Raw genomic sequence first — 12,440 nt, 5'->3', positions numbered from 1 at the left:
CGAGCCACAGAGGCCGTCAGCTTCTCCCCCTTCCGGACGCTGAGTGGTTGAGGCCGAAAAACAACGCCTATAGTCATTGGCTGGGCCCTGCTGTCAGTCCTCTCGCGTCTCGCAGCGCGACACAGCCAGGCGCGGCCTGTAGAGCAGTCTGGAAGCCTGCTGCAGAGAGAAGATGGCGGTCGCGGTGAGAACTTTGCAGGAGCAGCTAGAAAAGGCCAAAGAGAGCCTAAAGAACGTGGATGAGAATATTCGCAAGCTCACTGGACGGGATCCGAATGACGTGAGGTAAGAGGTGGATGAGAAATTCCGGGTCCGAGAGATAGCTAGCAAGCTGGGGTGAATTGGGGGCGGGAAGGGCGGCCAGCCTTGAGAAGACTAGAACATCGAGGCCTGTTCCCGGGAAGGCGGGAGAACCCCGTCCTGGACGAGGTGAGGAGTCTCCCAGGTCCTCGACGTAGGTTTCGGGGCTCAGGTGCGCGAGGAAGGAAAGTGGGTCCTAGCCATGCCGGATGGCTTCCTGCCGTGTTGGAAGGCCTGGGCTGCAGATTCCCGCCCTCGGCCCTGCAGGCCGGGAACTGCAGCACAAAGCCCCTTCCCCATCCGGCGGCTTCCCGGCCTGGTGCTGGTCCAGAGACCCTCCTGGGACGCGGGCCGCCGCCTCTCCCCCGCAGGCTTTTGCCCACGTGCAGCTTCCTTGGAGTTGGCGAAATTCGGGCCTGATCCAAGCTTATTAATGGGTAGTGGCAATGAGGTAAATATAATTCCTGTGATGCTGATTTTGTAAAAAACAAGGGAGTTAAAATAGTATTTCCTGTCTGGTTTCAAGCACGTGTATTTGAAACCGTGTTATTTGAACCTTTCTGGTCATTTTTCTCTATGATGTACCGCATCCGTGGAATGTGGGGTAACATTAAATAAGTCCACATGGTTTTCTTACTGGTTTGTAAATATCTTTTAGGCCTATCCAAGCCAGATTGCTGGCCCTTTCTGGTCCTGGTGGAGGTAGAGGACGTGGTAGTTTATTGCTGAGGTAAGATTTTCTTAGGACTTAATTTACATGCTAAGATTGTACAGACTTAATACTAAATTAAGTGTTGGTCTAAAGATTCGTGGTAGGATCAATGTTAGAAATGTTTGTGTTTTGTTTAAAGCTGTGATCAGCTGTAGTTTTCCGTGTACTTGTCTTGGAACTTCATTTATATGTAAAACTAGAGACTGAAGAATACATTAACTACCAGCTTTGTGTAAACTTGGTTTATTTTTGTGGTTTTTAAAATAGTGCTAAAAAGCATCTTGGAGTGAATGCTTGTTTGTGGTTGCTATAATTAGAAGGGTTTTTTTTAAAACTCAAATTGTCTTGCTATTTATCTTAAATTTCAAGCGTTTTCTGTTGCACATTTTTAATTGGCAGGCGTGGATTCTCAGATAGTGGAGGAGGACCCCCAGCCAAACAGCGAGACCTTGAAGGGGCAGTCACTAGGTACGTTGGAGGAAAGGTTCCGAAGACATTCTTGTATGCTCTTTTCTGAGGTAGCATGTAAGTTTAAGTATTTAATAAATACTGTTCAATTGTGTTAGAGTTGAGCAGTATACCACTTCCCTTGATTCTGTTCCCTTTACGTTTGATTGAACTAAGCCGATGTCCCTCAGAACTCAGTTCTTCACTAACAATAACAGACATTTTACCAAAATAAATATCATGAGAAGAATAAGATTGAGAAAATAGTTTGTGCCACTTTTCTGCTTTGTACTATAAAAATTTAACCACTTGAGAAACACGGGATATCAATATTTGGATTAAGCATTGGTGACACACTTTATCCTTTTACTACCAGAGGATAGAGTAGAATGGGATGGAGACTGATAAAATGAGACTTCTAGAAATAAGTCATAATAAAAGTAATCACTTGACCTTGGTATGCACTTAAATCAAATTTTAAAATTTGGCCTTTAAAATTCTTCTATGTTAGGCTGGGCGGGGAGCGTCGGACAAGAAGAGAATCACGCCAAGAAAGCGACCCAGAGGATGATGATGTTAAAAAGGTAACTGAGATCAAAAGAACTTTCTATACCATCTTAGTATGTTTTGGAGTGCCACCCTTGAATATGCTTGTTAAATTACTGAGATTTGTTTTCTCCTGCAGCCAGCTTTGCAGTCTTCAGTTGTAGCTACCTCCAAAGAACGCACACGTAGAGACCTTATCCAGGATCAAAATATGGATGAAAAGGGAAAGCAAAGGTATCTTTAGTTTTTTATGTGTGAGAAAATTGCTGTCAAATAATGCAATTTTAGGAAAATTTATCTTTAAAAATTGTTCAAGTGCCTGTAGTATGTTTCTTTTAGGAAATGGTGAGCTTAAAAGTGGAACCTACTGAAATTGAATTTTTCTTTCTGTTCTTTAGGAACCGACGAATATTTGGCTTGTTGATGGGCACTCTTCAGAAATTTAAACAAGAATCCACTGTTGCTACTGAAAGGGTATTTACAATTTTCCTTTGCTTCCTTTAAGTTATCAAAGTAATTTATTACATGTTTTGAAAAGAGTGGAAATGCTCTTGAGACTGAATTGTAAGCCTAAAATGAAGCTGAGAAAAAAACTTGTAAAAATGTTCTGAATTTGTTATATTTTTAGCTGGTCTCTTTTTGAGGTCCTGTGAAGTAACAGAATGAACTTCTCTTTATAGAGCCAAGAGCCTTGGTCTGTGACTCAGGAGAATTGGGTTCTGATCCCAGCTCTACAACAGTCTTATTTTGTGGTCTTGGAGAAGACTTGTCATTCTTTAGGCCCCAAAGTACTTTCAAACAAGGGAGTGGAACTCAATCAGCATTGTAGTTCACTAATTCCACATAGCACTCTGGAAGTAAAAGCCTAAACATTCCCTGCCTTCCACAGTTTTTTTAACTATGCAATCTTTGTAGAAGTTTTTGTTTTATTAAACCTACAAAACTGTGTCCTTGGTGTTGAACACCCAAGTTATTCTCAAGGGAGAACTGTGGTGGAAAGGGAGATAACAATTCAGTTATAGATTAATAAAGTTCTATTATAGCTTTTATATGTTAACTTCCCTAGAGAATATAAAAGGCTTCAAAGCATCCTGTTCGAAAATAGGATGTTCCTTCTGTCTTATTCTTTGATTCAGGAGAAAGAATAACTAAAGATAACTTACAAAGACAGTGCTCTTCTTTTTTAGGTTAATTATGAAAGAACCTTATTTAAAAGTTATGTTAAATGGAACAGTTATTGATAGTATGGCTAATGTCCATGGTATTTCAATTTTTAAATGGAAAGGCTTCAGTCTGCCTTTCATGAAAGAGAAATTGGGATTAGCTTCAAATGCTAAGTACTAAGTTTGAATTAGCTGGTATCCTGAATTGCAAATATGAAACCTATACAGATAACTTAGTAAAATTGTAATGTTTCATATAATCACGATATGTAATAAGTTGTTAAAGATCATCCTTTATTTTCAGCAAAAGAGGCGCCAGGAAATTGAACAAAAACTTGAAGTGCAGGCAGAAGAAGAAAGAAAACAAGTTGAAAATGAGAGGAGAGAACTGTTTGAAGAGAGGCGTGCTAAACAGACAGAACTGCGGCTTTTAGAACAGAAGGTTGAGCTTGCGCAGCTGGTGAGTAGTAGTTCGGAATTGGAATTCTAAGATTGGTAATCCTTCATGTTTACAAAAACCTGACCTTTTACCTTTTCTTTAGCAAGAGGAATGGAATGAGCATAATGCCAAGATAATTAAATATATAAGAACTAAGACAAAGCCCCATTTGTTCTACATTCCTGGAAGAATGTGTCCAGCTACCCAAAAATTAATAGAAGAGTCACAGAGAAAAATGAATGGTAAGTGTACATGTAGAGATACAGTGAAATTTTCTTAATGAATAAGGTGACACACTCAACGTATACATGTTTCCTGTAATTGTGTATCAGTAGTTTTTTTTTTTTTTAAAGATTCTGTGAGATCGTAATGGGTTTGAAGCAGGAGTGTTTGATTTATGATGGAACTTAACCTGAAACTTACCATGTTTTAGGCAGTATTTACATAGATTTCTTAGGTGTCTGAATGAGAGGATTTCTTTTTAGCCAGATATAAATGCTAATGAAGCAAGACAAAAGTGAACATTGATTTAATCCATAGAGCACACATGGAAGGATAGACACTGCTGAGATGGTGATTAGATGATTAGTGTTTTTCTGGGATCAGAAAAATTAATGCATGATATGATAGCATAAAAATGATTGTATTTCAAACACAATTTATTTCTCATCCAGCATGAAGTAAAATGGCAAAAAATTGTTCTGTTTTTCCATCAGTTGGATAATGTGGTGTAGTTGCCTACCGATAATAGGTTTTTGGGGGGATCTTTGCTTGTGTCATTTTATGTCAGTTTGTAATTGCTTGCTATAATCAGTCTTGTGTCATTATCTCTTTACAAAAAGACATTTAGATAAAGCTTGATGACAATTTGTGACTAAGTGTCAAATTGTGAGTTTGAGGATTTTTAATTTTTATACATGTATGTTTTTACCCTTTAGCTTTATTTGAAGGTAGACGCATCGAATTTGCAGAACAAATAAATAAAATGGAGGCTAGGCCTAGAAGACAATCAATGAAGGAAAAAGAGCATCAGGTGGTGCGTAATGAAGAACAGAAGGCGGAACAAGAAGAGGGTAAGGTGGCTCAGCGAGAGGAAGAGTTGGAGGAGACAGGTAATCAGCACAATGATGTAGAAATAGAGGAAGCAGGAGAGGAAGAGGAAAAGGAAATAGGTATAGTACATAGTGATGCAGAGAAAGAACAGGAGGAGGAGGAACAAAAACAGGAAATGGAGGTCAAGATGGAGGAGGAAACTGAGATAAGGGAAAGTGAGAAGCATCAGGATTGTCAACCTGACGAAGTTATGGATGTGCTAGAGATGGTTGAGAGTGTCAAAAATGTAATTACTGAGCAGGAGGTAATGGAAATCAATCAAGTTGAAAGTGTAGAACCTTCAGAAAATGAAACTAGCAAAGAACTGGAGCCAGAAATGGAATTTGAAGTTGAGCCAGATAAAGAATGTAAATCTCTTTCTCCCATGAAAGAGAATGCCTGTGCTCTAGAAATGGAAAATGAGCCTGAGGAGAAAGAAGAGAAAGAATCTGAGCCTCAGCCTGAGCCTGTAGCTCACCTCCAGCCCCTGCCTCAGCCCCAGCCCCAGCCTGAGCCTCAGCTTCAGCCTGAGCCCCAGCCCCAACCCCAGTCCCAGTCCCAGACCCAGACCCAGACCCAGACCCAGACCCAGACCCAGACCCAGTCCCAGCCCCAGCCCCAGCCCCAGCCCCAGTCCCAGCCCCAGCCCCAGCCCCAGCCCCAGCCCCAGCCCCAGCCCCAATCCCAATCCCAATCCCAAGCAGTACTCCAACCTCAGCCTCTTTCTCATCCTGAGACTTTGCCATTAGCTGTTTTACAGCCACCAATTCAGGTTATTCAGGAGCAAGGGCATTTACTACCTGAAAGGAAGGAGTTTCCTGTGGAATCTGTAAAACTCACTGAGGTGACGGTAGAGTCAGTCTTAACAGTTCATCCAGAAAGCAAGAGCAAAACCAAAACTAGGAGCAGAAGTAGAGGTCGAGCTAGAAATAAAACCAGCAAGAGTAGAAGTCGCAGCAGTAGCAGTAGTAGTTCCAGTAGCAGCTCAACCAGTAGCAGCAGTGGAAGCAGTTCCAGCAGTGGCAGCAGTAGCAGTCGAAGTAGTTCCAGTAGCAGCTCCAGCACCAGCGGCAGCAGCAGCAGAGACAGTAGCAGCAGCACTACTAGCAGTAGTGAGAGTAGAAGTCGGAGTAGGGGCCGGGGACATAATAGAGATAGAAAGCACAGAAGGAGCGTGGATCGGAAGCGAAGGGATACATCAGGACTAGAAAGAAGTCACAAATCTTCGAAAGGTGGTAGTAGTAGAGATACAAAAGGATCAAAGGATAAGAATTCTCGGTCCGACAGAAAGAGGTCTATATCAGAGAGTAGTCGATCAGGCAAAAGATCTTCAAGAAGTGAAAGAGACCGAAAATCAGACAGGAAAGACAAAAGGCGTTAATGGAAGAAGCCAGGCTTTCTTAGCCTATTCTTTGCAGCAGAAGATTTCTTGATGAGTAAAAGGATTACCTTCCCTTGTAAGGAGGATGCTGCCTTAAGAATTGCATGTTGTAAAAAATCTTTTTGGAAAATACAGACTGTTTGTTTACCAGACATTCTTGTACTTTTTGCATAATTTTGTAAGAGTTATTTATCAAAATTATGTGAGGTTCCAAAATATGTACAAATAATAATAATAAAAAAAGATTAACATCCCTTGTCATCTTTTTTAAATAATCCTATACTCTTCAGTAAGAATCTGTATATTTTAATAGGTAAATCTTTAAGTCTGTTCCCTTCTAATTCTGTACCATACTTTGCTTTTGTAGAAATAAATGTGCATTTCTTTCATTAGTTTTGGGATGTCCTCGTTGACACTTGTATAATAAATGCCCTCTTGATATCATTTTCAGCTTTTATCACTAGATACTGAACGTGATTAGAATGTCTTTGAAGGTTTCTTCACTTTTACTTGCCTTAGATGATTATTTTGAGTTGTCAAAGTCAGATCTTTGCAGTTTTCAGGGGGAACATAGTTCTCAAAGTCATTTACTATTTTTTTCTAATCTCCCTTGTTATTTTAATCTAAGCATTTCCCCCTGTTTCTCATATATAAATCATATATTTGGTAGATAACTTAAAACAGTATAATTTGGTTCGCATTTTCTTCATGATTATGGGAGCATCATTCTTTTGTCTCCATGGCTACTTGTGTGATATAGCATATACATCTATTGAAGAAAATAATCACTTTGTAGGGGAGGGAGGTAGAAAAGTATACTCTAAACTTGGTTTTTGAGTTTGTGGTCTTGTCTTAACTTTTGTGTTGGCTCTAACTGAAACATGCCAATATGTGTTTTCAAGAGTTTTTGTTTAAGTATTGTATGAAAGTTTACAGAATGAAGGAAGTTCATCTACACTTGAATCTGTAAGCAAGATAACACACAAGTGTACCAAGTGATTAACTTTGTTGTTTTATCAATTTGTATGAATTTGGAGTATCTGTTGCCATTACTATACATGTGCAAATAAATGTGGCTTAGACTTGTGTGACTGCTTAAGACTAGTACTTGTATTAACTTTTTGATGCTTTTACACAAGAGAGCACTTTAATTGCAAATTTTGAGTTCATAACATCGACTAGTATTAGGCTTGACTGAATATTATTTCTTCCCTTGACAAGTAAATGGTGACAGTGAAAACGTCAATAAGTATTTCCAGCACTGTAAAAATAGAAGAGGACATATTCAAGTACTCTAAAAAAAATCCCTTCTTGGAATAATTATTAAACAGTAAGTGAGTGGAACTTTTGAAACTGCAGAGCTAGCTACCTGCGTTCCTGGGCTAGTTTCCAGCGAGTAACTTCATCCAGGGGTTTTAATAATTTCTGGGATGCAGTATAAATTTTATCCTGTATAACATGATAAGGAAAAGGTTGGTAAAAATTTAAAAGGGATGACCGTAAATGTAACCTGGTTCTTAAAATCCTTATTAGATGAATCTAAAATAATTGTATGTATTAAGGTCCTTTGTAAAAATTAAGTTTTCACTCATTTTTACCTGGAAAACTTGAACACTTGTCATGATGCTTTTCAGGAATTAATTTTGGCTTTAAGCTCAGTTGTTGAAAGTGGTAATGGGGCTGTAATGCATGGAGAGAAAAAAAGATCTTTGGAATTTCAATTTTTAATTATCTTAAATTTTGATATATATACACACACACAATTCTATTTTAAATTCTTTTTTTTAACGCTTATTTTTGAGAGAGAGACAGAGAAGGGGGAGGGACAGAGAGAGAGGGAGATCACAGAATCCAAAGCAGGTTCCAGGTGGTCAGCGTGGAGTCCCATGTGGGCTCAAACTCACAAACTGCAAGATCAGAGTCAGATACTTAACTGACTAAGCCACCCAGGCACCCCAAGAATTCCATTTTAAATTTTATAACTAGTGATATGCACTTCTAAATTGGAAGATTTTTTTTTTTTTTTAATGTTTTATTTGTTTTTGAGAGAGAGGGAGACACAGAATCTGAAGCAGGCTCCAGGATCTGGGCTGTCAGCACAGAGCCCAATGTGGGGCTTGAACTTGTGAACCACGAGGTCATGACCTGAACCGAAGTCAGCCACTTAACTGACTGAGCCACCCAGGTACCCCTGGAAGACTTCATTTTTAAAACTGAAGGATTTTTTTTTTTTTTTGGTGGTGGTGGGGGGGGGTGTCTTTGATTTTTTGATGTTTCCAATTAATGCTTTGTCCTTAGAAGTGAAATTATATGGAATTTATTTTCAGAGAACCATGTAATTGGTTCCTTACAAAGATACAAGAAGAATGTAAAAGTAATGACAGTTTCCTAGGGAAAAGAGATAATGGGGTCCTCCTGTTGGATGTTACAAATTCTTGTTAATGGAAAATTTAGAAGCAGAAGATGGATAGGGCTCAAGACTAAGGACTGAAATTAGTTTGGAGACATCAAAGGAGCTGTTTAGGAAACATCTTGATTAACTGAAATCCCAAGGTTTGCACATAGAAGATAGTTTGATCTTCAGTGAGTTGTATTTCCAAATAGGGCTCATTTATGCACTATTTCTAGAACTCCAGTAAATACACAAATACACTTTAGTAATTACGTTAAACAAATCCCACCAAAGTAATAAATTATTAAATTGACATAAATTTGAAAGTAAAGCTACTAATGATTATATGGTGAAGTAACACGAACCAGTGTTTGTCAGAACAAGTCATTAAAATGTTTTGGGGTTCAATTACTTAAAACGTTTTAAAAATTTTTTATTTATTTTTGAGAAAGAGCAAGCAAGGGAGGCAGAGAAAAAGGGAGACAGAATCCGAAGCAGACTCCAGGCTCTGAGCTGTCAGCACAGAGCCGGACACGGGGCTTGAACTCCAGCCGTGAGATCATGACCTGAGTCGAAGTTAGCTGCTTAACCAACTGAGCCACCCAGGTACCCTCCACCCCCCCAAAAAAAGAAGAACTTTAAATCCTTGAGTAAAGTCTTAACCAGTTTTCCTTCTTGAGGTAATTCCATTAAAGCACTTAGCCTAGAAAACAAATTACATGGTTGGATCTTCGTACTAATAAGTCCGTGAAGAAGACTGCAACTTGATAAAAAATAAACCTGAGAAATATGAAAATTTCTTAAATATTTTTATGTCCCCTAGCATTATCTTTTCCAAAAAATGATACTCAAATGCCTACAACTGCTTCCTATTGCCATTTGAGTACTCTGATTTTCTTAAAATCACTACTTGCCATCACTGTCCCCTTGCTTTATTTTCATAACATTTACCATTATATCATATAGTTAACATTGAACCTCGGTTTATTTGCTTCTCGAATGCACGCTTGAGAACAAGGTTTTTAAAATTATTTTTAACCCATTGCTCTATTTCAAATACTTAGGATGGGGCCTTGTGCATTATAGGCAATTTATAAGTAAATTACGACAAGTCCTTAACATGGCTTCTGTGATTCATTCTGTCTTTCAAACTTTAGTTGCATCTCTTCCAGCACATAAAGTATGCTTGTTTCAAACAGTGAACCAAGATGCAGCTAGGAGCCATTATGGCTGGAGCAGAGTAACCAAGGAGAAAGGTTGTAAAGTATTTCAGAGAGGTAATGGGGGTAGGTGAGCAGCTGGTACAAAGCATTACAGGCCATTTTAAGTCTATAGGGATTTTTAGGTGAAGTGATAATAAAATTTATGTTAACAGAATTACTCTGGCTGCTGTGCTGAGAAAAGATGAAATGGGGCCAAGAGCAGGAACAGAAACGAGACTATTGCAATAATTAGGCAAAATATAATGACTTAAACCAAGATGTTTAAGTTGTGAAAGTGGTCATCAGGTTTTGGGTAAAGATATTTCCCAGGGGATATGCTGGTGGACTGTGGTGGTTGTGAGAAGTCAGGATGAGTAAAGATTTTACCTGAACAACTAGAAATGAATTGCCATTAGCTGAGATGAGGACTAGAATGAACAGGTTTGGGGATAGTAGATATGAGTGGGTTAGGAGTGACCCAAACTCTGAACATGAATATCTCCATTATTCAGTTTCCTTTAATGTTTTTCCATAAAGGTCTTAGATTTCATTTGGGAAATGTATTCCTAAGTAACTGACTCATACATGGATAAACAGATTGCTCTTTTATTGAGATTAACAGACACCATATACAACTTTATGAATTGTCAGAATGCTAACACCTATGTAATTGCTGAGGTGAAGAACTAGAATATTGCCAGGACCCAAGAATCCCTTCCAATGATTTCTCCCTCCCTTTCCTGCCCTACCATGACCACGTACTAAAACAAGGAAGCTCTAATCCATGGCAGCCTACTTCAAACTAAAACCTAAAACAGAGTAAATTCCTTGAGGTGCCTCAAGGTTAGGAAATTGAAAAACCTACAGACAGCCAATCACAAACAGCAACTTGGCTTTCACAGATAAGGCAATTGCTTCAGCTATAGCCAATCAAATAATTTCCTTGCTTTGCTTCCTGTCTGCTCTATAAGAGCCTTTCCCCTAGCTCTTGACAGGAGTTTAGTGCTGCCCAGATTCAAATCAATGTTTGCTCAAATTTCAAAATTTTACAGTGTGTTAGTTTATCTTCTATACAACGCTATCCTAACTTTATGGTAGTCCCTTACTTGCTTTCCTTCATAGTTTTGAAAGTGATTCATGCATTCTCAACATTGGTTTATTTTTTCATCTCCTATTTTTTACTCTACATAAATGAGATCATAATGTATTTTGTATTTTGACTTCTTTTGCCCACATGTTTCTGTGACTCATTTTTGTATGTCACTTAATATCTATCACCAATATATGGATATTGAGATTGTTTTCAATTTTAGGGTCTTACAAGTCTGCTATAGAACATTCATGTCTTGGTAAACATATGCATGGATATATGGTATATTTAAGAGTGTAATCACTAGGTCACAAGTTACATATTTTTTAATGTGGATTTTCTAGATGACTAATGGGGTTATGTTTTCCATTTTTTGAAAAAAACCTTTAGATATCCTCTTTGGGGACTGTCTCTTCTTGATTTTAAGAGTTCTGTATTTATTCTGGAAATAAGTCTATTGAATATATGCACTGCAAATATCTTCTACTTTGTAGCTTGGCTTTTCACTTTTTTAATGGTATTTTTTTTTATTAAGAAGATTTCTTGATTAGGGGCTCCTGGGTGGCTCGGTTAAGTGTCTTGACTCTTGATTTTGGCTCAGGTCATGATCTCTCTCAGTTTCATGATTTCGAGCCCCACATCCGGTTCTGTGCTGACAGCACTGAGCCTGCTTGGGATTGTCTCTCCTCTCTGTCCCTTCCCTGCTCATGCTCTCTGTCTCAAAATAAATATATAAAGTTAAAAAAAAAAATTTGTAGGGCACCTGGGTGGTTCAGTCAGTTAAGCATCTGACTTGATTTTGGCTCAGGTCTTGATCTCATGGTTCATGGGTTCGAGCCCTGCATTGGGCTTTGTGCTGTTGGCCCTGTCCACGTGGACTCGGAGGGATTCTCTCTGCCCCTCCCCCACTCTCTCAAATAAACTTAAAAAAGATTTCTTGATTATAATATTAAGTTTATCCATATTTTTATGGTTAATTCCTTATGTGTCTTATTTAAAATTCCTCTCCTCTCGCAGTTGGTGGGTTAGAGCCCCGTGTCAGGCTTAGTGCTGACAGATCAGAGCCTGGAGCCTGCTTCAGATTCTGTGACTCCCTGTCTCTCTAGCCCTCTCCCCACTCTCTCTCTCTCAAAAATAAATAAACATTTTAAAAAATTTAAAATTTAAGTGCCTCTCCTCATTTCAAGGTCAAGAAAATAGTCTCATATTTTATCTTTAAGAAGCTGTGTTACCTTTTCTTATGTAACTTGATTATTTCCCTGGAATTGGTTTTTGTGTATGCTGTGATTTTGGGGTTATTTCTCATTTCTTTTTTCCAGGTGAATGTAAAATTGCCCAATCTCAGTTACTGAAAAGTTTGTGCCTTCTACATTACTCTGCAGTACCATCTTTTGTATCTAGTATCCATATATTCATTCTCTTTCTAAGCTCTCTAATCTGTTCCATTGGTCTACTCTATGCTTGAGTTGATACCACTGTCTTGCATACCTTAGCTTCATATTAAGTCTTAATATCAGATAGAGCAGATTCTTCCACCTTGCTTTACTTGACTCTGCTGGTATTCTTGCCTATTGCTTTTTCATATAAATTTCAAAGTCACCCTTTGAATATCCACACACACACAAAAATTGTTGGGATTTTGACTGAATTGCTTTGAATCTACAGATTAATTTGGG

At 38.6% G+C, this 12,440-nt stretch overlaps 1 protein-coding gene across 1 annotated transcript; it reads left to right on the top strand.

The window, feature by feature from the left end:
* The first annotated feature begins 82 nt into the window (after positions 1-82).
* On the top strand, positions 83-7,179 carry PNN (pinin, desmosome associated protein). Its single transcript, XM_086709856.1, has 9 exons — positions 83-285; positions 959-1,030; positions 1,412-1,480; positions 1,971-2,043; positions 2,145-2,239; positions 2,404-2,479; positions 3,473-3,628; positions 3,711-3,849; positions 4,546-7,179. The coding sequence occupies exons 1-9, from the start codon at positions 173-175 to the stop codon at positions 6,078-6,080; spliced, it is 2,328 nt and encodes a 775-aa protein (XP_086565982.1). The 5' UTR covers positions 83-172; the 3' UTR covers positions 6,081-7,179.
* The last annotated feature ends 5,261 nt before the right edge of the window (positions 7,180-12,440 follow it).

Source organism: Puma concolor, chromosome B3 (genome assembly GCF_028749965.1).
Source record: "Puma concolor isolate L17-30 chromosome B3, mPumCon1.1.hap2, whole genome shotgun sequence".
In the NCBI taxonomy this organism is placed as follows: Eukaryota; Metazoa; Chordata; class Mammalia; order Carnivora; family Felidae; genus Puma; species Puma concolor.
Note: the sequence above shows the minus strand (reverse complement) of the source record. Positions and strands in the feature narration are given on the sequence as shown.

Coding starts and splice junctions, on each gene's coding strand:
- PNN (XM_086709856.1), top strand. CDS start 173: ATGGCGGTCGCGGTGAGAACTTTGCAGGAGCAGCTAGAAAAGGCCAAA. Junction 2,044..2,144: donor AGGATGATGATGTTAAAAAG/GTAACTGAGATC, acceptor TTTCTCCTGCAG/CCAGCTTTGCAGTCTTCAGT. Junction 3,850..4,545: donor GTCACAGAGAAAAATGAATG/GTAAGTGTACAT, acceptor TTTACCCTTTAG/CTTTATTTGAAGGTAGACGC.